This window comes from Thunnus albacares, chromosome 16 (assembly GCF_914725855.1).
Source record: "Thunnus albacares chromosome 16, fThuAlb1.1, whole genome shotgun sequence".
NCBI classification, from domain to species: Eukaryota; Metazoa; Chordata; class Actinopteri; order Scombriformes; family Scombridae; genus Thunnus; species Thunnus albacares.
In genome coordinates, this window is record NC_058121.1 from 9,354,642 (window position 1) to 9,379,968 (window position 25,327).

Genomic DNA, 25,327 nt, shown 5'->3' on the forward strand with positions numbered 1-25,327 from the left:
TGCAGCCAGTCTATAAATAGCAGCGGTGCTTTTTTGCCCGGGGATGTAGTTGCATTTTTACAGGTCAGACTGTGATCTTCTCTTAAGCCTCTGCATTGAGACGTAGTCGACACATCTCTGGGGTGCTGTCGCTGGCTCTTAGAGAAGCCCCTTTAATCTTTAAAAGTAGGGGTGCAACTCACGGTGGAGAGATCGGCGGGTGGGGGAGGAGGGGTAGAGGGGGCGTTTATGGGACCCCCAAGATGATGCTTTTCAGTGTTGATAAGCCTACTGTTTCATGTTAGGGGTCAGATGTGAGGCCTCTAAGCAGCAGGGATCTAAAAACTCTTCCATAAATGGCATCAAATGCATAACATGAGAGAACTGAGTGGCGTCTGCAGACGCACTGCTAGTCTGTCTCCCCTAAAAGCCTTCACTGGAAATCAATAGTGGTCTCCATAAGAATTAATCTGGGATCCACACTACTACCGTGGCAGGCGGCCAGCTGAGTGATGTGTGCGGTTGAAACGGCCCCCGCATCCTGCCCGCCTATCTGTAGGTGTCCGAATGATTGCTCGGCTTTCTACTCATCTCGTCTGGCAGTTTTTTTTTCGTCTTTTTTTTCTGCTGTATCCCAACCCTCCTCCATCTCTTCCTCCTCCTCTTCCTCCTCCTCCTCCTCTTCCTCCTCCTCCCCTCCCTCTCCCCACTAAGTTCGATGCGATCGGCTCTGGGCCCTGCCGTGAGTTCTCGGTGCGGGCGACAGCGCTGCTGAACATGGCGTCAGACGGGATGATTTTAACGAACCACGACCACCAAATCCGGGTCGGAGTCTTGACAGGTAAAAGCAGAAATGCCCATCGGCTCTTTCATATTTCGCTCATATTTCTATGAATTCATTTCCGCCGGCTGTCAGCCTGGATCTTCATACATGTCGGCTGGTTTTTGCGCGGCGGCGGCGGCGGCGGCTCTCGGTCTCTCGCTGGTATTTGCAGCCTCTTGAAGGCGACGTTGATTTAAAGCCTTGCATTTTCTCTCCCTCTCTCTCTTTTTTATGCATTAATGTACATGCTACATTACATCCAGTGCTTATGCGGTGGAAGGGCTAAATGTGGGTTCTGCATTGGTTTGTGTCCGCTCGTGTAGATTTCTTGTCGAGCCGTTTTCCCTGCTGAAGAAGAAGAGCTCAGTTTATGTGTATTGAATAATTCATGCCCCTATCTGCTTGTCAGAGCTGAAAATTAGGCTACAGCTGACCGTGTGTTGTGTCGCTGCTAAAGATGCTCAGGCTATAGATTGCATTATTGACACCCAGCTGACCACAGCGATTTTTTTTTTTTTTTTTTGAAGTGTTGCTCACGACAGTTGCTGAAGGTGGATGTGGATGTGGTGGTGGTGATGGTGATGATGATGAGCGCATCCTTGGCCCATTAAGAACAGTGGATAATCTGAGGAAAATTGGTGAAAAATGCGTGTAGACGTCGGATGATAGTCTGTGTGGTTTATTTTGTGAATGACAGTGCCGACCGAGGAGTTTACATGACACATGATAACGGCTCTGGCTCGGTTTGGTGGGGCTGAACACACGGGTAAAAAATCTTCCTGACATTCCTCTAAATGCAGCGCGATGACGGCGCGTCTCTCACTTACCAATGTTGGAAACGTTATGCGCTTGGATGCAATGTGCGGCTATGAGGCGACGGATGGTGTTAGATCTGGTCGCCGCCGGCCTGCATTTCTTTCCTTATGTGTGTGTGTGTGTGTGTGTGTGTGTGTGTGTGTGTGTGTGTGTGTGTGTGTAGTCTATTGCTTTGTCATGTTTCTGATCGCCAACCATCACGCGAGGCGATTCCAGCGGTTGTTGTCATGATCGGAAAGTAGATTAAACAGATTTTTTTTGGAGTGGAGGGAGGGTGGTGGTGGTGGTGGTGGTGGGGTGGATGCATGATAAAGGCTGTCCAGAGGAATACCCTCCCTCCCTCCCTCCCTCTCCTCTCCCCCCCTCATTCTTTCTTTTCCTCTCTCTGTCCATCCTGTGTGAGGCTCGGTCGATCAATATATGAAAGCCGTGATCTCACACATACGGTATTCCTCCGTATGGAAATCCGGCACGGAGGAGGTGGTAGGCGATGTGTAGCGATGGAGGAATGACTGTGTAGACCCTCGCCTGAAATCTGCCAGGGAAACCCCCACCACCAACAACACCACAACCACCCGCCTCCTTCTTCCTTTCCTTTCTTCCTTCCCTTCTTTCCTTCCTTCCTTCCTTCCTCCTCCTCTCTTCACGCTGGAGAGTGAGGCAGAGCGCTGTCCGTGGTGCTGAAATCCAGCGTCACTCACAAATCAGTGCGGTACTGACCTTACCACGGTAAATACTGCATCAGATAGATACACCCAGGGATGTAGAAGAGGATAAACCCATCTCATGTCGATTTAGACACCTTTTTCTATCTTGAATAGAGTTAAACTATATTTTTTAGAGCTGCCATAACTGTGTAATGTGTAATTTGTGAAAGAACTGATAAGGATTTGGTGTTTTAAGGGGAAGTCAGCATGCTTTCATGTTGTTTTTTCTTCACGTAGGTGGATGTTTGCCTTCTGTTGATCACCAACTGGAGGTCATAGCATACCTTAGCCTTTATTTTGAAACACTACATCAATGACCACGCCACATCAGAGGGGGTTAATTTCTCTATGTGTCATCAGTCACTTGAATCCCCAACTGTATCCCCAGCATAGTGACAGATTGCCAGTTTGATCTCACTGTGCAGTGTTGACAATTCCCGCATACATATGCCGATGTTGAGACGCACAGAGACACAACCGACAGGCTTATTTGTCTTTTTGATGTATTTGTGTGTGTATATGGAGTAGGAGGGCTTGCACTGTCAGGGAAACAAAGCATCAAAGGAGTGAGGGGGAAAAAAACGGGGAGGAAACGGTGCACAGTGGCATTAAGTTGCCATGTTTTACCTGACCCTTAGCCTTTTAAGAATCTAATCATGGCAGGATTCCTTGTGGCTACAAAGACCGCTGTGTGGTTCCCTCATTGGGGGGGAATTTTTTGTGAGATGATGTATTTTGAGAGCACAGACTCCCCTGCCGTGCTGCCACGAGGAAGCGAAGCTCCAAATATTCAGGTTGACTGGATCTCTCCTATAACGCAAGAACCATCCACAGTGTTCATGCCGTTAGTCTGCTGTGGTATGGGGCCTGTGTGAGCAGAATGCTAATGGAGTCCGGAGCAGTGCTCAATCTTCCTTCCTGCGCGGGTCAAAGGTCAGCTGTCCACTCCTGCATTCAGTCACCAGGGAGGAGATGAGACCTTGGCTTACCCTCCTCCATCACTTAGCCCCCCATCCCTCTAGACAGGTGACAGAGCCCAGGGGACATCTCTGTTTAGACCCTGGACACACAGTGCAGTGCAGGGGAGGTGAGGTTGACGTGCCCAAGTGAATGTGTGTGTGTGTGTGTGAAATAATGTATGTGTTTCGTGGAATGTTTGAATAAGAGGTTGGGTTTATTTGCGAGGAGAAGGAGGTAGGAAACTTGAAACAGGATAATTGGGGTGAACAGGCTGTCACTTGTCAAAGATGTCACACTGAAAATGTGAGCTTTGTTAGGAGTGGATGAAAGCTTCTCATGCTGTGCTCAGCCTATAGTGATGTGAGTGATTTGATTTTTTTTTCTGTGACTACCTGTGTGTGTGTGTGTGTGTATTTTAATGCACGAGTGCCCAGTTTCTATCTATCATTCTTTGTTTTTTTTCCCTTTCCTGTTTTGCATGAGTTTTAAATGTCCCGTGTCTCTCTCCCTGGGCCTGCCTCAGGGTCTGTGCACTCAGCTACACACTCACACACTTCTGCTAAATATGCGTGCCTTCCTTTCTTGATGCGTGTGTGTATTTGCGTATGCAGAGTGATACAGTCATAAATGAAGAGGTGGCCTCGAGTTTGTGACCATTACGAACACACCAAAGATAAATCATGTTTTCAGACATATTTATTTGCTTTCTTGTAGAGATGCTAGTTTGCTAGCCTGGTTATGATGTATAGTATGAAATTATAAACATTTATATCGGCTTAAAAAGACATGTAAAGTGTTTCACGTATAAATTTGGACCTTTACTGCTTTACTGCTTTTCTAGGAAACCCTTCATCCACATGAGGACTAGATTGGGCTATACCACATGTTGGATCCACACCAGCTCTGAGTGTGCACATGCATGTACTGTATATGTGAAACGTGTGTGTTGGTGTGTGTGTGCCCTTTGCATGTGCAGTATGTGCATATGCATGTGACTCTGCTCTACTCTTTGTCTTTGCACTAATACTGAGCTCTGGCTGGAAAACACAGCTTAGCAAATCCCCCCAGCCCCAAATATAGCTACTGTATGCATACCTCCCATGATCACACACACACACACACGCAGAGAGAGAGAGAGAGAGAGAGAGAGAGAGAGAGAGAGAGAGAGAGAGAGAGAGAGAGAGACAGATGCTGGCCATGAGAGAGAGTGAACATTCAGTGGCTTTTAATCTGTATAAAGCCAGTGTGTATGTGTGGGACCATACGGTATTATACGACAGCGCTCCATGCATGTGCCATGAATGCTCTTGGATGTGTGGCTTGATTCACAGTCCATAGAAAGACCCATTGATGCTGGCTGCTGAGAGTGTGTGTGTGTGTGTGGGTTAACTCCAGCCCCATCCTCAAAGAGACATGGACATATACTCAGCACCGATATTCCAACGATGAGCCAGGGTAGGAAAGCTCCACTCTGCGACAGACAGCACACATTTTTTCCTTTCCTCTCTCACTCTGTGTCTCTATCTACCCCCCCACCCCCATCCACCCCCCCACCCCCCCCCCCTCTCTCTCTCTGTGTCTCTCTCTTCTATTTTTTGTGCTCTTTTCTATCTCCCTCGGTTGTAACAACTGAGAGAGGCTCAGGGACGTGTGGGCGGCTCTCCAAACTTACATGTCTATCAGAAAGACATGAATCGACGGCAGGCAGGCTTCCCAAAACAACCACATTTAGATCGCTCTCTCAATCCCTCTGTTAAGTAGAACTAATTCTGTGACGCTCTACAGAATGGGTGGAAGCTTTCATTTTGTTGGGGTGGTGGTCGTTTCTTAGTCGAATGTGGTCTACATTTTATTGGTTTGTTAAAAAGATGAGGGGCTGTGCTTAGAAAGCGAGCAGACAAAAGGTTTTGGGAAAGGGATGATTTGTCTGGTTTGAGACAACACATATGCTTTTCAACATGACACATGTTGAACGGCCCATAGTGAATACATGCTGAGCTGTAACACACAATGCAGACACAAACAAAGCGAATGTGTTGAAAATCATAGATCACTTCAGTGTAGATCACGTGTGTGTGTTTATTCCCCCTTTGCGTGTCTGCGCGTGTGAGTGCACATGAGTTTGCTTACATGTATGCGTGCCTGTTCGTGTGTACTTGTCTGGCTGCAGATGGGATAATAACTATTTAATCTGCTTTTCCACATAATTTAATATCTGGAGTTTGTCCCAAGCTCACCTTAACAGCTCAGGCGCTAAAGAGGCTCACTAGAGAAACAGGAGTCAAGTCAGCGAGAGGCGGCCTAGCATGCCAGAGCACCTTGACCAAAACTAGGTGACACTGTCATCTGTCACCGAATGGCATGGGTGGCTGCCAGGTTATGGAACAATCTGCTCTCAGCGTCTCTTTCTGAATGACTCAATCTACTTTCTGCAATGCAAGTCAAGTGTTTCACTGATACTCTACAGCGTTTCAACATCATCAGATTGATATTTAGTGTTGCAGAAGATATTTTGTTATTGTTGTGTAATCTGGTTTTTTGGTGTCCCCATTTTCCCCAACCTGCTTTGTCCAATTCTAGTCTCAGTGAAGAAATGACTACATTTCCCAGAATACCTTCACTAGCACTCAGAAAATTTTCTGAGTGTGTTTGTGACAGTTGATGGCAGAGCTAGAGCTATTTCATTCAAGAAAAAGTTGGTGTCATGTTGTCCCATGGCTGCATGTGGGGATAGTGTCAACAAGGGCTGAGTGATAATTCAGTATTATTATTTACTAACTTTTAGCAAAATTATATTTTGATCATAAAGTTTTCGAAATTCTATTATCCTAAGTAATTATTCAAAGCAAACCTTTATTAAAAACGAAGAAAACCAGTTGCTGAAGTTCTTGTTTTACACATAAAAAAAAGAAGTTTGTCTTTTGTAACACACAGCAGTGGACTCACTTATTTGGACATCAAGTAGATTTTTCAATATGTTATTTTGTATATTTTTTCATGTTGTGATGTAGATTGATTGATTTTAGATCTTTAAAAATATTCTTGTTAATAATATGATGTTGAACCACATACTGAACCATGCCATCCAGGCTGAGCATTCACATTATCCTCTTCTGGTTAGTTTCTCGCTGTGAAGTAAAAAGAAAAGTTGCATGTCAATCAGTCAATCAAACTTTATTTATGTAGAATCTTTCATACATGTCGAATGCAATCCAGAGTGCTTTAAAAATGACTGTCAAACACATAGGGTGGTAAATATGGATTGGGAGACTAATACACACCGAGGTACAAGTAAAATACCAAAATAAAAACTAGGTGACTTGTAAAATGTGAATAAAATAAAAAAATAAAAGATAATAATAGATTAGGAAGAAAAAGCCATAGCCTGTAGACAGCTATGTGCAATTAGCAGTGATATTTGTCATTCTAAATTAAGAAAAAAACAAAGATACCTGAAAATCTGTCTGCACCCAAACTCAGTTGTTTGGGTGCAGACCGATTTTGAGTGCAGACAGACATTGGTAATTTCATTGGGCCAGTTGTCTACAGGGAATGACAAAAATACATCAGCAAACTACAAAGCTGTCCCTGAAATGAACATCAAATGGATGCTATTTTGACAAGTGTTTTACTCACTTAGTGACAAGATATAAAAAAGATGTAGAATGAAAGATCAGATAAGGACTTTCTTGTTAAAAGAAACTTCCCTCACCGTTAAAATTACCGGAGCTCAAATCAAGCTCTTGAAGACCGCTCAGTCCACCTGCGTATTTGTGAAGTCATCGCTAACTCCCTCATGACCACTGGTCTGTCTGTGTTCCCATTAGCATCACAACGTTATTATTCTTCCCCATTTTCCACTCTGTCGACGCCGAGACAGCCAAACGTAATATCCTGACATAGCTGACATTACGACTGGATAACAAAAACACAAAATAGATGTTAACATTCGGTTCACTGGTGATATGAAGATACGTGGTTTGAATGGGAATCAGTGAGCCCCAGGCGTGTGTCTACCCACTAGCATGATTTCATTCCTCCTTTTTCCTACTTTGACCCAACTCTCTGTGTCTGTCTATGGTTGAATCATCTCTAAGCTGCTACTGGGGTGTTCCCTTGCAATGATATGTGGGCATCTGTTCAACAGTATGCTAGTAGGAGAGGGATACACTTGGAACAGAAGAGCTAAACAGGGGGGGAAAAAACAAATTGGACACTTGTTCCTGCTTCTGAATTTTCCATCCAATGCCCGTATTTTTAGATCATCTTTAAGCCAAATCTCAGTGGCTGTTTTGTGTTGTGTTTCCTGGTTATTGCCTGCATTAACCTTGACATTGGCTTCCAACAGGCTGCAAAATCAGAAATGTTAATAATATTGTAATCCTAAGGGCTATATAAACAAAATGGTAGCATTGTTGGAGAATAAGCAAGAAACTGGATTGTTTGTGTGCATTTATTTAGACGCTAGGAATATCTGTGCTCTTTGTTTGCATGTGGTCAGACAAGGATTATCCTTCGTATGGGTGGGGCTCATACTGTAGCAGTAGTTAAAACACAGACTGACCCTTCGTTCTCTTGCTCTCTCTCTCTCTCTCTGTGCATCACACACACACACACACACACACACACACACAGCTGTCACAGTGGACAGCAGTAAGGCAGGCGGACCACATGACCAGAATAGACAATACGGGATCAGGGACACGAACACAGAATGAGAATTAAGTCTTCACTGCAAAGGAATTATTTTCAGTGCAGAGTAGTGGGGAGTGGTGTGTGTGTTATTGGGGGAGAAACGTATTCTCCTCCCCCTTTTGCACACACCCCTCGCTCTCCCTCTCTCTCTATTTCTCTCTCTGCTTTCATGGCCCATGGAAATAATCCTCCCTTACTGTAAATAGTCTTTAATTGGGACGTGAGTTAGAACAAGAGGCAGACGGTATTTGGCGGACAAGGAGAAGAGTCTCCTCCGCTCTCGTAGGCTCTTGTCAACTCTCCAGAGAAGAGCTCCATCGGGGCTGCCTGGAAAGCTATTCCCAGACTGGATGCGTAGGTGTAGGAGAGTTGGTCGGTTCCCACTCCCTCCTGGCCTAAAGCACTGTTACAGTCTGTCATTCAGTTGAGGTGATAATCACAGGAGGCTAGCATAGCCAAAAAAAAAAAGAGGACAATTCCGCTCGATATTTTTGGTAGTAAGCAAAAAAGAGATGCTGGTGCTTTTTAGTGTCAGCACTTATCTTGTTTTGACAGGAAAACAGGCATGGGAAATGCAAAGCTTGAAGCTATTGTTTTCTATTTTTATATTGGTGAAAAATAGGAGAAACTATTCTGAAATGAGTAGTAACACCTTCCAGCAAGTGTTTGATGGGTGGTGAGGAAGCTATGTACTACCACTTAGGTTTATATGATGTACAACATTCTGGGTCATAACAGGTCATCCCAAAAGCTTAGCGTATTTCCTCAAATAGTGGCCCGGGTCTTTATTTATCTCAACTGCAGAGGGTACCAGGCCATTATTGGAAACAGGCCTATATTAGAGAGGCCTTTATTTCCCTCTGTTTCATAAGTATATTTCCTCATATTTTAGTACAAAGGCTCCTTGTTTTTCTGATCTGCTTCCGTTTGCTCTGTTTTTGTTACTGCATTCCTGGTAATCCACTTACTCCGAGATACGGAACAATAATTCTAGCACTTGAGTTCCATCCGGAATGTTTTGGCAGTGCACCACTTAGCTGTAGCATGTAAGTAGCATGCTACTGGATGTATGCTTACCGGCTTAGCCAAGTTACCCTGGTTACCCATGCTCATGTAGTGTTTCTGCTTTAATTATTATTAAAATATGTGCCATTATCGCTGTATTTAAACAATATCGCATCTCTTTCGTCCTGCTCCCCTCTCTGTGATGGTCGGCTAGAGGGCTACGCATGTACTCATAGAATTGAAGTTACATCCAGGTAACTACTATTTATGCTTAAAGGTGGGGTAGGCAGTTATCTGGTAAAGACACACAAAAAAAGAAAAAAACGCCAGAATGCAGCTCTCCCCCTTCCCCTCTCTGTCCTAAGCCTCTCCCACCAGATGAACATGGGAACATTCATACACAACAGTTATTGCACTCACTCACACACACTACTCCCTCTCAAGACACAACAACCTTTAGTAAACAGTAAACGGTAAACAGGGCCGCCTCTCAACTGTTTGAAGTCACAAAAATAATGAGTGTCCCAACTCCCTGCTTCCACTCGAGTGATATTGCATTTCACTTCTGTTGTTGATAAGTCAATATATCGATATATATTAATGTATATTTGATCGTCTCTCTTAATTCAAGTTTAATATATATGTACATATGTTTTTTGTAAAATATCATGTCTCCACTCCATATATTTGTCACAAGTGTTTGATAACCACATTTGAAGGATCATTGCAAATAATGTGCTGATATAGCGATATCGTATTTTTTTTACTCTCTAATATGGGCATCGGTCAGGTCCTATTGATAAGATTATGCATTGTTCAGTTTCCCCCTCACTACAGGCAATAGTTCAATGATCACACGTTGCGTTTCATTCTGCTTGCTGTTGATGTCCCCGTCCTTTTTCTCTCTTCTTCTGCAATTCATGCAGTCCCGTCACTTCCTATCCGTCGGTATCCCACTGCTTGTCTGGCCTCCAAATTTTCTGTTTTTCTGCCTTGTGGAAGACTCCAGTCATACACAATGAGTGCTTGGGCAGAGTGCACGCTGGTAGGCAGGTAGTTCCGTAGAGGGACAGTTAGCCAACATTTGGCCCAAATGAAATTATTGGATGGACTTATTACACACCTGCTCCATCCACAGATACCGGATTTTTTTCTTTTTATTGACAGAGCATTTGATTTAGTGATTGTTGTCGGGATGTATAGAGAATTTCAACAAATACAACAAAAAACGCTTCTAAAATACATCACCTGCCCTAGCTTTAACTGGCATGCACATTATATAACAGGCACCAGGAGTTTTACCACCCTTGATTTTTTCCCCGTCCTGTTTTTGGGGCCGACCTCTATTTGTTTGTGACGAACACACCCCCGGCCATTATCAGAAACCCGGCTTTTAATTGACTATCGTTTTTTATTTGAGGAAATACAGGAAGTCTGTTGTTATGGAACCATGGATTTAGTCTCTCTAAAACTGTTGCCAGTGAGGCTTGAGCAAGAGGAATCCTGCTGTATTTCCCCTATGCAAGTAAAGCTAATTGCAAAATCTTATATGAAGCTTTTAATGCATGTTTAGTTTAGGGAAATGTAGCATTGTCTAAGGGGTTTCCCACACGTGTTAATTTTTTGTGATTATGTGCTGCTACTGTCCTTTTATTCTGTTAGAGTCCATGATTAGCATAGATATACTGTGTACTTACCACCTACGTTGGTTAGCATTAGTTGTTTGCTGTTTGAAATGATGATGTCATTTCTTGCTCACTCTTTGCAGAAACAGGTGATGTCATACCTTACTTATTCATGAGTTTTTGCATTTATCGATTATTTATCATGTCATATCATATACTCTTCAACTTGCCTTAAATAAAGAGTGCATTTACGTATATGAAATGTAATATTAGGTTTCTTAAGTTAATGGAAAGGGTTTGGGATAGTTACTAATAGTCTAAACCACCATCCAGTAACTACATTGATAAGAGAGGCAGTTAGTGCTTGTATATGTAGAATTTTTATGTAAGTTAATTTTAGCATCTTATAAATTGATGTCTGCCACAGTGTCTGTTTTTCTTTTTTTTTCTACCTCTGGGGGAGGCACCAAAATCATACATTCTCTAATTCTACATATAGCAGCTTTAAATGCACTAACTCAAAAATGAAACCACATGTTGCTGCCAGGTGAGCTGCTTAGAAACAGCAAGAACTGTGAGTGGTCTGCTTTGGCTGTGTTGTGACTTTCTACATGTTTTCGTTGCTAGCTTCATAAAAATTGCGAATTCATCTTTTGCTTTTCAGTAATGTTGGACACATTGGCATTTTGTGATCTCCCAAGTACAAACCTTCACCATTTTTACTGTTGTTTAATACAAAATAAATGGGACAATGTAAATTATTTGGATGTATAATGAATGCACAATGCACAACACTTCTATCTAGTGTTATGGCTGTGCTTCAACAGTTAAAGTTAAACCCTGCACTGAACAAGAAATCACTTTCTTCCATAGCAACACCTGGACGGAGAGGTATAATTTGGCCATTAGGGAGAGATGAGAGAAGTGGGGTGGATTTTTTTGTCATGCATAAAAAAAAAACTCTACAGCAGCTTTAACACAGATTTTCAGTGTATAACTTCTCTCTGATGTCAAAATGTTTGCTGGGTGCTTTTACTAAATGATTGCAGCCACCGTTATTTTCATTTCCACAAAATGGATACATATAAGTACAGTGGATACTGTGTACCTGGTGCAATTGAGTGGGTTCAAAACATCCAGCAACCTTTAGTTTTTTTTCCTGTTGTTGTTTTTTTTTTTACTCTACTCTGGAGCGACAGTGATTGGGTCCCCCCTCCTTCTCTTGGGTCGGTCCCTCGCGATAACCTGTGCGAAGAGAGAAGCCGCTGAGTGATGGCGATAGAGATCGAGATAAAAGATACAGCGGTGGGTTTTAACTGATGAGTCACTCTCCTGGTCTGCTGCCGCTGGATCCTGTGTCCTGGCTTGAGGTGTTAATTAGGGCTGGAGGGACGGAGGGAGCAAAGGGTGAAGGAAGGACGAGGGAGGGGGAAGAAAAAGAGAGAAAAGGGGGAGAAAAAAAAGTCATTGATTCATCAGTGTGCTGCCATGCCGCCTCACGTCTTTATCAGTCCTCATCTAATAGGTGTCTGAAATATATACCTCTCTCATGTTTCACTCAGGAGAGGAGGTCAGCTCGCCTGTATCTGGCATCTATCACAGGATGACTGGGTGCTGATGTCACAGGGAGCTCCTCGTTGAGAGTGGGGGCTACGCTAACAATGCTAACAGTCTCAGCAGTGCAGTGTTACCTTTTTTTAAGCATATCAAACCTTTATGAAGGTGAATACAGACTAATTTGTAAGATGAAACATAACAGAAATTGGAATAATTAAAAATGTACACATTTGAATTGCTTTGGTTGGTTGGTTGGTTATGCTGTAATCTCAGTGTATTACCATTTTCTTGACTTGCTTGTCTCCTTTTACTGAAATGTCACACCTGGTGACTGTTACCGTGGAGATAAAACATTTCAGTTGAATTGACTTTGAAGCATAAATCTGTTTTTCTTAGATAGAAACAGACAATTTTTTCCCCTAATGTGATAAAACAATTTCTTTAGCCTCAGGTCTCCTTTACCACCTGGCACTACTGTAACTATATATGTATCCTAGATTTACTTTCAGTTTACACTGACATCTGAGATTCAAATTTATTTGACATAATGATGAGAAAAATTTGTCTTATAAATGTACTCTGCTGGACACATCATTTCTGTAAAATACTGACATCCTGACAGAAAAACATCTTGCTTATTCCCGGTCCATGTGTTCATTACTGTCGTCCACCTGTTAGATTAATGCGTGCTTCCTGGTTAGATCCACACATACACACAAACTGTTTTATCTTTCATCATACTTACTTCATTAGAGATTTCGTCAAATTTATTCTGTTGTTAAAGTACTTCCAGGCAATGGTTTGATCATCAGATCTTCAGTGGCTCTTGGGATTGGATTTTTTTTTCTCTTTTTTGTCTGATCACTCACATGTAAACGTCAGTTGAAAAAAAAAAAAAAGGCCAATAAATTCTCAGAGGAGTCTGAAGTCAATGTGTTGTTTGGTTCACAGGAAACTTCAAAACACACACAGCAAAATTTAATGCCAAGTGATTGTCAAGACAAATCCACTTAAATTAAAGGGGCAGTCCACTAATGTGTAAATGTAGTAGTCATGCTGAGTACTACTCATCTGTGGCTCTGACAGTGAAGTCTGAGAAAATTATTTATACAGCATCACTTGAGAAATCTGGATTTGGAGATAAAGCTTGTGAAGATTTACTCGAGCTTGAAGGAAGATTTTATTTTTAAATTTTAGCTAAATGCATCAACAAGTCAACCTATTGTTGCAAACATGTAATGTAACTGACCATAAAATGTTGAACAGAATGACGTTTTAATGGATGCAGCATGCTTTTAAAACAATTCAAAACATACAAATAACTTACTGGTTAAAGAAAATGTGGATGAACAAGATGCTGAAGGCCCAAGAGCCACATAGCAACAGTTTCCTCCCTTCCTGGACCATCAGCAGTGACATGAATCAGGAGCTGATGAGAGGGGGACTGTAAGGAGTCCTACCTCTTAGATCTTCCATGTAGTGCAGCAGCTATTAAATCTTCTCTTCAAGAAGAGACAGGGAACTTCATTTATGTCAACATCACTCAGGTTTTCAGTATTTTGACATTTTGTTACATTTTGACAGAAGAAACAGAGCGAGTAAAGGTTGAAGTTATGACAAGTAAATGATTTATGCAATTTTTTTTTTCCAAAAAGGTGTGCATGATTGCAAAATACAGACCCTTTAATTTTCATTCACACATGCGAATAACAGTGAATAGAAAAGCTTAAGGTGAGGAAGCATCAGTCTGATCAGCCATTCATAAGAACAAAGACGTGTCTGTAGCATGAAGATGGAAAAGCACCGCTGAGAAGAGGTGTAGCGCCGTGTGACTTCTGGCTGTCACCCTTGGCAACGGCCCTTCTGCTCCTTCTTGACACACTGCCAGGGTGTCCATTGGCTTGTCACTTGTTCAAACCCCCCCCCCCCCCCTCCTCCCTCTCTTCCTCCATCCCTCCTTCCCGAGGCCACGAGCCCAGCCATGTCGAGGTGCGACGAGTTGATTGATGTGTGTGACACATGCTTCCGGGAACCACCGTCGTCTGAATTGGGGAGAAGTGTTTCTATTTTTGGACCAGTGAATGCAAAGGTTGCACACTGAGCAGAGAGGGAGGAAGAAAAAAGTGTCCAAAATCAACTGTGTTTGATGGTGCTCATTTAAAATGGCTTTTCCCTGCAGTGTTTACAGTTGCTATGGAACGAGCGCAGCCATTGCATTCATAATTGACAGTAATTATATCAGTCATTGGCTTGCTCACACATTTATATTTACATCAATTTCACTAATCAATTCCATATCAATGATAATTGAAATCGAGTTTGATGAGTGTTACAAGACTTGCGACTTCAGAGATAAATATAACGCGCTCGCTCTCCCTTTCCCACTCTTATATCACATTTTATCTTATACCATCTCCCTTTTTCTCGCCCGCTATTTCTGTCCATGTCTCCTCAACTCTCTGTCTCTCTTTCTCTGTCCACCTTTCTCGCTTCTTTGCCTTTACTGTCTGTCTGCGCTCAACTCACTCCATTTCCCCGGCAAAGCGAGGGAGCGAGCAGTATGAAGGGAGCATGTACAGTACGTGTGAATAATGGAGGAGGCCACCTTCTCCCTAACGAGGTGTGTTTGATGGCCAACCTCGACCCAGAGCGTGTATGTGTGTGCGTGTGTGTGTGTGTGTGTGTATGGTCAAGGTGTTCTCCCATTCTCCTCTTCCATTATTCAGCATCATGCCTTTCCAGTTTTTACCACGAAACCCTTTCAGATCATGGCACCTGGGAATCAAATGTTAATAGACACCCGCCCACACACTCACACACACATACACACATAAGAGCCACAAATGTTCAAGACATACATGCAAGAACCAGTTTGATTGACATGACAAGACATTGTTTGACAGCTTTGTTGCCCTTTTGCATCATTTATGGTCTTACAACAGGCATGACTGGTGGTTTTCCAATCTCAGCACATGACTGTATACATTTGAAAGAGTGAGTCAGGGAGTTTCTCACTCAATTTCCTCTGTTCTGCTTCATTGCCCCACCTGTTCTTTTTTTTATTCCTTCCTCTCTCATTGTGGCAGGAGATTTATGGAGAGAAATAAGTCTCAATACTAGTGACCCACTTGGAAATTCCACACAAATGCGCTGAAAAGCCATGTGTCCGAGTTAGCCACCAGTACTTAAACGCAACATAGATTTGTGGATGAAAGGACTCCAAACAAGAGCTGAAAGGATTAATCCATTTACAGAGAATGAATCAGAAACTATTTTGATAATCAATTAATTAGATAGTCATTTTTGGACTAGTGGTCAGACAAAACAAGAATTTGAAGATGTTATTGACAAAATCATTAACTGATTATTTGAGAAAATAATTGACAGGCTAAACAATAATGAAAATGATTATTTGCAGCGCGAGTCAAAACTCCACATCCCAATGTCACAAGGTAAATGCAAAAAACCCCTGCACAAAACAACACATTTTTTTAGCATTTAAAAAGAAAATGTTAGATTAATGAATTCCACACTGGAAAGATACATACTGTACGTAACATTTATTCAAGCCAGTTGGTATTTGTTTGTGGATTAGAAAACTGACACAATTAGCTGATTAATTGATTTGTCGACTGACAGAAAATGAACTGGCAGCTATTTGATAGTTGATTAAAAGTTTCAGTAATTTTTTACAGAATGTTCTTGTTCCAGCTGCTCTTTTGTGAGGGTTTGCTATTTTTCTTTGTTATATATGATAGTTAACTGAATGTTTTTGAGGCTTAGACGGTTGGTCAGACAATAACAGCTATCCAAAGATGTCACCTTGGGCTCTAGCAAATCATAACATGCATATTTTTTGACATTTTATAGATAAAACATTAGAAAATAATCAGCGGTAAGCCATGATGAAAGTAATCACTACTTGCTGCCCTAGTAGATGGGAAGATAGTTTTTTTTTTTTGTTTGAGTTTTACATATTACATACATTAGTAAATATTGAGTCTCTAGTAAAACTTATTTATCTCCATATATATCTACCTAATGATTAGAGGCCACAGGTTTGATTTGAACATAGCATCACAGTCAAAACAATTCCAGAAAAAGTCCCTGAATGCTTTGACTCCTCCAGGGGCTTCCCTCTCGGTTGCCCCTGCACTGACATGTACATGTATGGATGTCTCAGCGGGATAAGTGATGAGATGTGTGAAATATGGCAATCGGAGCACTCTATTAGGCAGTTTCCCCGGGCAGCTTCACACAGTGAGGCTGGTGGAGAGAGAGAGAGAGAAACGTCATAGAGGCTGTGCTGGTGTGGTGGTGGGCTTGAGTCTGATGTGTTGAGGGGTTTGGGGTTTTACATAGCTGAGCCTGAGCTAAACACCCACCACCGCAGAAGAAGAAGAAGAAGAAGAGCAGGAACTCCTCCTTGTATCAGCCTCAGCTAGCATTAGCCTTGAGAAGAAGGACAAGTTTCCAAATGTCTGTCTCTTTGTGTGTGTGTATGTCTGTACGTGTGTGAGCTCTGACAGTGGGAAGCTGCAATGTAATTGCTGACTCTGTCCAGAGGATTGAATGTAATGAAGGTAGCTGCTTACAGGCTGCTTCATTAGTACAGCCGGGCCCGGGGCACTCCCTATGTGTGTGTGCTGTGTGTGTGTGTGTGTGTGTGTGTGTGCGTGTGTGTGTGGGCATGTAAAACTCTGCATCCTGGGAAATAAGGGGAGTCGAATGGTTCATGCACACACATAAGCACACGAATACACACATGTATTACACCCACCCACTCACACATTAACAAACACATCAACAAGCATTGGCAATGTGTGGAACGCGCTGATTGTAACTTTAATCCATAGGAGTTCATTTCCTATGTGTGTTTGGGACTTTCAACAAAGGATGCACTTCAGAAAATATTACTGTGGTACAACATAGTAATATGCTTCCTGCAAAAGGCTACAATGCATGTTTGCGTCATTTTAGTAGATCCCGCTGGATGTATTGGGGTGTATGAAATGTAGAGCTTTCACTAAAAATTATTTTTGTTGTTCTGTTGATTATTTTTCAAATGAATCGATGAAATGTTTGGTCTATTCAATGTCAGAAAACAATGAAAATACCCTTCACAGTTTTCCAGAGCCTACGATAACCTAAGAATAATCCTCAGATAGCAACAGTTCAAAACTAAAACATGTTGAATTTACAGGGATATAAAATAAATAAAAGCGCCAATTGCACACTTGTAAGAAGCTGTAACTAACAGATGATTTGCATTTTTGCACCAAAAATAGCCTAAATGGGAAAAAAAAAGTTGTTGATTCATTTTGTGTGGATCAACCAATCAACAATTTGCTAAATCGATTTAACTGTTCCAGCAGTAGAGGGATATACACACTTTTCTTTCGCTAGACTTCTCAAGACCCTGATATATTCCAAAACAGACAGCCGTTCTGTTTATACTGCATCAGGTGTCTGTATAGGCGGATGCATTCATATGTGCAATCAGACCCTCATGGACGTGGACAGATGACAGAATTTGTCATGCGTAACCTTGCGGACACTCGGGGCTATGTGGATTTGTCGAGTATAATTTTAGCTTTAATGTAATGGAGCGCAGTGTCAGTTCGGGCAGAACTCTGAAGTCGAGCTTGCATTAGCTGATTGGCCTCAGCTGCTTGATTCATGCTTAACAATCATTGACTCATTCATCAGCTGTTTGGCGACCAGCTGATTGGTAACGTCCAATCATATTCATAAGAAACCTCTGCCAACTCGTTTTGTTGCCATCACCGTCCTAACCTCTAAGTTTTTGTCATTTTAACAAAGTTTTAATTTTCACGTACATTTTCATAAAGTGAGGTTCAGTTCTCCCAGCACAATCTTTGTTGCTTTTTTGAGTCCTTGAAAGCTCAAAGAGTAGACCCTTTTCTGTCAAATCAATTGTCATAAATGGTCAGTTCCTTGATGGAAGTGTCTCTGGTGTAACTGTATATGACAGGATCATACTTGGGACAAAGGACACTGAGGCAATCAACTCTTTTGACATAGGAAATATATTCATTTTTGACAGGAAACTGCTCTTTCTGCTCGGTGGAGGTGTTGTTGGTGATGTAATTGTTGATCTTCAAGAAACAGAAGCTGCAGTCAGACGTACCCTTAGCTTAATACTGCTCAGTGCACCGCTGCATAGTTTTGGGTGCTGCAGAGTTCCGCTTTTCTTTGTTTCACTGATTTCACGATGATTGTCGGCACAATGTGCTAAAGCCGCAGCTGTGCTGATCGGGCTTTTGTTTTGCCTTTTCAGAAGCATGGCTGGCATGAAATGGGATTTGTGGACAGTGAGCGGGGGCTGGTCATGGGGAGGGCAGCCGGTGGACCAGACGATGATGAGGCTGCCATCTTCGCCACATGGGGACCCTGTGGAGATGCAGTTTAGATTAACTTTCCACTTAGTGAACAATGTGTCACTTACAATATGGTCATGTCTCCCGGCCCAGAAATCGACTTGACAGCTGCACCTCTTGATACTTGTTTGTCCCAATCAGGGTTAGGGTTGTGGATGTGCATTTACCTCGCCCATCAAACGATTCCCCTGGTCAGCATGAGTGTGACCCTCGGCTTTGATCAAAAACCTGCCATTGATTCTGGATGGCCATCTGCCAATCTAACCTTGACCCCTTAGACTGACTGCAGCCACACTATAACCATTGACCTCTGCCTATCCCTCCCTCTGCCTCTGATCTTCCCTCCCCTTTTGCCTTTGAGTGAGAGATCACAGAGGAGCAGGGAGAACATTAAGCTTCCTCTATGAAGATCAATCAATACCTGATCTGATTAGGCCTCAGCACATACGTTTCACTACAAACCCTAAAAGCCAACAGATAAAGAGCCCCATCGCTAATGTTAGCCAATAGCTATCCATTTCAGCCCCAACCTGTCTATCTTTAGTCATATTGAGTGAAGTGAAATAAATGAGCTGAGTTTCCCTTGTGGATTCACACAGCTCATCCAAGGATGCAAACTGGAATGTGCAGCTAAGCCGTGGTTGCACTGGTGCAGCCCTGGGTTTTCCTGCATCAGCAGCTTCGAAGGATGAAGGAGTAGGAGGAGGAGGAGGAGGTAGAAGGAAGAGGAGGGGGAGAGACGACGGGATGTGGAGGCAGAAGGGGGAGTGGAGGGAAGCTTCTAACGGGAGGTATCAGAAATGTGCTGCTATATTGATGCCACTGTAAGCACATTTCTATTGAAATCAATAGAGCTGCTCTCGAGCTCATTTTGGCTTCTAACAAGAGAATGGTACCTGGCTCACTAATGGAGCAGCCATAGATAACACACACACAGACAGAGCTAAGTTGGAAATTAAAGGAAAGACTATGCCAGTTAGGTGTGAATTCATTTATTTTTATCTGCCTATCATGATATTAGCCATGTTGTCTTTTACGTTATCTTTCTTGGCTGCAGAATTCTATAAACTGGTGAGGATTAAAGGATCAGTGTACCCATATTACAAAAAACATACAGTATCGTTAAAAAGTTTGAACACACCTTCCCATCCCAATGAAAGAGAAAGTATGTCCAAACTTTTGACTGTATTTCAAAAGTTTGGACTGTATTTCACTCACCTCTGGTGGTATCTACAAGCCATGCAGCCAGTTCAGATGCAGATGCATGCAGATAGTTTAATTTGCCCAGGTTTGGAGATATTTGTCTTTGATATTTCTCCCCCTAGACGAATACCAATGGAGGTAAATGGAATTTCGTTTGGGGTGCTCACAGTATGGAAAATAACATTCAATAGTAACATCTTTCATTTTACATTGGAACTACTCTCTACCAAAGAAATACAGCCTATTGAAAGCATGTTCTGTGGATTGTAACTAGGACACTTTTTCTTAGGGTTGGGCTCCAATAGCCAGTTTCATTTTGGGGCCTGTTCCCAGTTGGGAAAGTACCCAATTTTGGATTCCCCTCCCTCTTTTTTATGAGCAAAGAAATAGCTGGTGTTGACCACCGCTTTCGTTGGTTAAAATGATCAACATCACCACTGGTACATTAAAGCAGCTGTACCTACTTTACATTAGTTCTGTAATGGCTAGAAAGTTTTGGCTATTTTTTGATATTGTGCTCTCTACAAGCCAGTAGTACTGTCTGTACTCAAAAAATGTTGTAGCTGATTGTGTCACATTAAATACAGAAAAAAACTTTATGCATTATTATATCATTATTTAAAAAAACAAAATTCCATTAACCTCCACTCTATTAGTGTTGAACTGGAAAAATGAAACCCAAACTTTTTCACTTTTGCAATGTGCGTGAACTGATCCTCCTTCTTACATCGTATATCTGTACCCAGGTGGCTCACATGCATCCATAGTAAAATCACTGTAGCATCATCATAACCTATTTGCTGCCCTTGTAAACAGTTTCACAGTTTCTCAGTATCACCACCTCGTACCTAATGTGTACTATTAGTCAAATGCTACTTCTGCTGTATGTTTTTCCATCTTGCACTCACAGATACTCCAAATGGCATCTACCGTGGCTTTTTTAGTAAACTGCACCAGATGAATGGCTGCACTCATCCATTGCATATACCAGTGCATGCACTTATGTGATCAGTGATCATGTGATCAACACACAGTGCACATTTGTGCTTGTGCGTATGTGTATGTGTGTAAACAGCTGTTGGAAATGCCACGGAGAGCTGCCTTGCCGTGGGCCCTCTGCCATCAAAATGTCATGCTACATGGGGAAAAAGCTGTGATACCTCATCCACCCACAGCCACACACCCGCCCAACCTTTACATACAACATGCACACACATACATACAGTACTCCTGCCTGGCTGTATGATAATGCCACGCGGAGCCACAGACACATTCATCACGTCTGTTGTCATTAGAAACAAGCCTCATTATACTCAGAGCCAGTGATTTATGATTAATATTCGCAAGGGGTGTGGCAGATCATCAAGCCCCTCCAATCCATTGATTTCATTGAACAAGAACAACACAGAAGGGGAAGAATATGGGGGCTGTTGAAGGGAAAGTGTGGGTGGGTGGGTGGGGGTGATGTTAAAGCTGCAGGGGCATTCCGGTCATGGCGTGGGAAATGAGATGAAGGAGAAGGAAAGTAGAAAGAGGGGTGCAGGGTGCCATATTCAAGGTCCCTGTATTCCCTCACGCTGTAAATTGTCTCTGGAACTTTTCTCCGTGGCTTCATTAGTAAGTGTCTTTTCAATATTTATGGCCGTGTTAATAAAACATCAATACGAGAAGCCTTTGTGGAGAGCTGCAGGCAGTAGGGTGCTGCAGTCTCGGGCTTTTCACTGATATTTGGATGATAAAGAGAGGTTCAGGTGAGTGCTATGCAGAGTGTGAGAAAGTGACTGAGAGTGGGCTGACTGGGGTAGATCACTTAAAAGCAGTCGGTGTTGTTTTTGGACGTGAAAACAATAGTTATACTACTAAAAATTTCTGCCTCATGCTTTGATTATTAGTGATTGCTTGTTGATTGGGATAGGTGTGTTTTGTGATGGTTGCGTGTGTATGTATTATTAGTTTCTGTACCAGGGTGCTGACTAAGTATGTCGGTATTGGGGTTCAGCCTCTCTCATGTTTTATTTATTCCAGCCAGTGGAGATTGACAGTGGGAGCAGGACTCTGGAGCTGGGGTGAAAACTCAGGGTCAGCACAATCTTTCTCCCTCTTTCAATGACTTACGACACATATAGGACTGCAAGTACTGATTATTTTCATCATCAATTAATCTATCAATAACTTTTTTATTAATTGATATGTAATTTGGTGAATAACGTGTCACAACATAGTGAAAAATTCCTGTCACCAGTTCCCAGAGCCTAAGGCGACATTTTTAAATGTCTTGCTTTGCATCAGGCCAAAACCCAAAGATAGTTAATTTATAATGATGTAAAACAGAGAAACGTGAAACAGACCCTTTGTCATTACAACCACTCAGATGACCTTGAACAAGGCCCTTAAGCCCAAACTTCTTTAGCAGAGCTTCTCAGTGGCCAAAAGAATAGACTGTTGTTGTACTGGACAGTTTTCAGGCAATTGTGCTCATTAAATGACTAACATGATTCACCAGCTGTCAGGATCATTGTCAATCAGTTTTCTGTTGATTGACTAATTGACTAATCGATTAATCCACATTTTAGCATTAGTCACTCACACATACACACACACACACACATTTTGATGTATGCACATTTCCCAAATATGCATACAAAGACATATTAAAGCTTGTGAGTCTCAGAGCCCATATCCACCTGGTGTTAACATGCGATCTGTATCTGGATATCTTATCTGGGTAAGGGAAAACAGATGTTAATACAGTAAATGCAGACAGAGTGCATTGCAATTATAATGTAATGTAATGTAACTGGATCAGCAAAGCCACATCTGGAGGTGGTCAGCCAGGCATAAACACAATCTGTACAGTGTGGTTGCATTCTTGATAAAACAACTCTGCCCAGCAAGTTAAAAGGTCACCTAACTCCACCGCTTCCTGCTGTCTCACTCTGCCCAGAAAACAGCCACAGCACAGATTATTTTTTCAGCTCATACAACACCATTGCTTGACATTGCCTTTACATGATAAGTCTGCCTCTGCCCACCTATTAGCATATTTAGATCCAATCGCAATGTGAGCAGAATGGAGATAATGAGAACGCTTATTAATAGCAGGTGTAAATGAAGGCTCATGATCAGATATCATTATAGATAACATATCCAAATAAAGATCGCATGTTAAAACCAGGTGTAAAAGGTTCTGTCATACATTTTGCACAACTATCTGTGACCCTTCACACGTTGCTTTCAAATTATGAATTTCCCTCCAACTCTTACCCATGTGGGTGTCTGCACTGTTAACAGACAGATCATTTTGTGATTGTTGAGAAGCTGAAACCATTGCTAGCAAAGCACTTACATGGTTCAATATATCTGTGGCAAAAGAGAGGGAGGGATGCAGTGCTCGGCTGAACTCTCTCTGGCCTGCATGTTTGCTCGCACCCTTCCCTATTTCCGTCATTTTCCCTCCCCTTTCTTTCACTTATTCTTCCTTTCTTTTACTCTCGTTTGCCTGCTCCCCTCCTATGTGTTTTTATTCATTACCCTGCACCCCTCTCTTCTCCCCATCTTCCTATTTTCCCTCTATTTTACTACTCTCCTTCCTACCCTCCTCTCTTCCTCTGCCCTCCCTCTTTGCTTTCAGATTCTCGCTGATGCTCCCCTCTCTCCCCCCTTCTCTCATCCAGTGTGAATTGGTCTCTTAATCCTGACAGGGTTAGGCTCCAGCTCACCCTCCCTCAACTCCACATGTCCACCCTAGCACCTCAACTCCTCCCTCTTTACTCAGGCTGGGATGGAGCTGCCTCTCCTCTCCAGAGAAACAGGGGATGGGGGAGAGTTAGGGGGAGCTGGGGCCAGGGATGGGCCCTGCCTGGGACACAGCTGTGAAGAACAGAGCTGTCTCTCCCTCTCTGTCTTGCTACCCTGCACATCTGGTGCGTGGGGGGGGGGGGGGGGGGGGGGGGGGACTGGGCCATGTTGTGGTGTGTTGTTTTGTCCTTGGCTCAGCATGGATGCCGGATTTTGGCCTGGCTATGCTGGAGTAGGTTTGGATTTGAGATGCGGATCGGCCCACTGCTGTACCCACACGGATGAGCCAGGCTCCTTTGGTGTAGTAAGCGATGGTTATTAAGCCGATAGAGTAATTATTAGCTGCAGTAATAGTGTGGGCCCAGTGCAATTTTTTTGGGCTGTTTCCCTCCGTAGTGTTCTTCAATGGCTGACTTGGCAGTAGCAGGTGGAGTGTCGCACTCCTTGCATTATGTAACTCCACCCCAATTTAGATCTGACTTCAAATAAATGAAAATCAAGCCGCTGGTTGGCTCCTTTCCCCGCGGATATAAATAGCATTTTGAAATCTTATCTAGAAACAGTGTTGTAGAGGGGAGAGGCTTTGAAATGCAGCCCAACGATTAGGATCCCATTGTTCCGCTCCACACCCCCTCCATTCTCCCGGCTGCTTACAGTAAGCCTGAGGATCTGTGTGTATGTGCCTGAGCGTGTAGCCCTGCACATGTGTATGCATTCATCTGCATCACAGTGTGATTGAGATAGTGGCTAATGGTAAGATAGCATGTGCATGAGAGTTTGTGAGTAATTGGTGTGTGTGTGTGTGTTGCTGCTGGGTGTGTCTTTGATGATGGATGCGGTGCTTCTGCTGCTTACCCCACTGCTCCTCTCAGAATTAACAAGGTTGCTAAGATACAGTGGTCTTATATTAGATTAGGTTATCTGCTGTTATTGCTGTTACTATATTTTACCCAGCACCGTGAAGCCTTTATTAATTTGGAAATTTACCCTGCCATGGAATGAAGATGCTGGTATTTGTGCACCACTGCTCCTCTCCTCTCCTGGCTAGGAGGGGGTTGTAGTACCGAAAGCCCCCTAGTCAGATGTCTACCCCACCCCATTACAATCTGGAGGCGGATCCATACCTCTATTCATCATTAAGCCCATTTAATCCGAGGCCTGGGGCCCAGTGTTTCCATTTGACACAGAACAAGCCAGTAAAATAGGAGACAGGAGGCAGTGATATCACTTTGGTTGAGGCTTATTGGTGTGCAGAGGTGTTGTCCCTCCTACCAGCAGATGTCAGCCCAATCCAGTGTTTGACCTCCATAGTAGCTTCTCCAGGGCTGGAGGGCCATTGGCACTGCTGTTAGCAGATAAAGAACAGGAAACAATAGAGATGCCAAGTGGGCTGTTCAGATGAAGAAGGCGATGCTCTAGCTGCCATCCCTCCACTGCTGGATTTGCCAATTTCTCTGCATATTTAACAAAGCATTGATCCATTTTTGACTAAACATATTGTGCATGTTGAAATATTTAAGTACATAGGTGATGTTTTTAGTGAACTGGACTGTAATTTATTGAACAGAACTTCTCACAATATCCAAAAAACACTCAAGACAACCAGATTTCTGTATTTGTAGTTTAAGAGCAGCAGGATATAGTACCATAATGATAGATAAGCACAGTCATAATTGGACTGGAAGCAGACTTTGGCACAAGCAACTCTAGCCGCTCTGTCTTGTACTGTGATTTGTAGCACAAGTTGTGAATTGCTGA

The 25,327-nt window shown here is 42.8% G+C and overlaps 1 protein-coding gene across 5 annotated transcripts in view; it reads left to right on the forward strand.

Moving 5' to 3' along the window:
* The first annotated feature begins 616 nt into the window (after positions 1-616).
* The window catches only part of gphnb (gephyrin b), a 95,255-nt gene continuing 70,544 nt past the window's right edge, over positions 617-25,327 (forward strand). The window contains exon 1 of one of the 5 annotated variants that reach the window (XM_044377445.1): positions 617-820. In XM_044377445.1, the coding sequence (XP_044233380.1) occupies positions 757-820 (64 nt within the window). In that variant the 5' untranslated portion in view covers positions 617-756. The remainder of the gene's footprint in view (positions 821-25,327) is intronic. The other 4 variants (XM_044377447.1, XM_044377446.1, XM_044377448.1 and 1 more) reach the window with 4 other exon arrangements.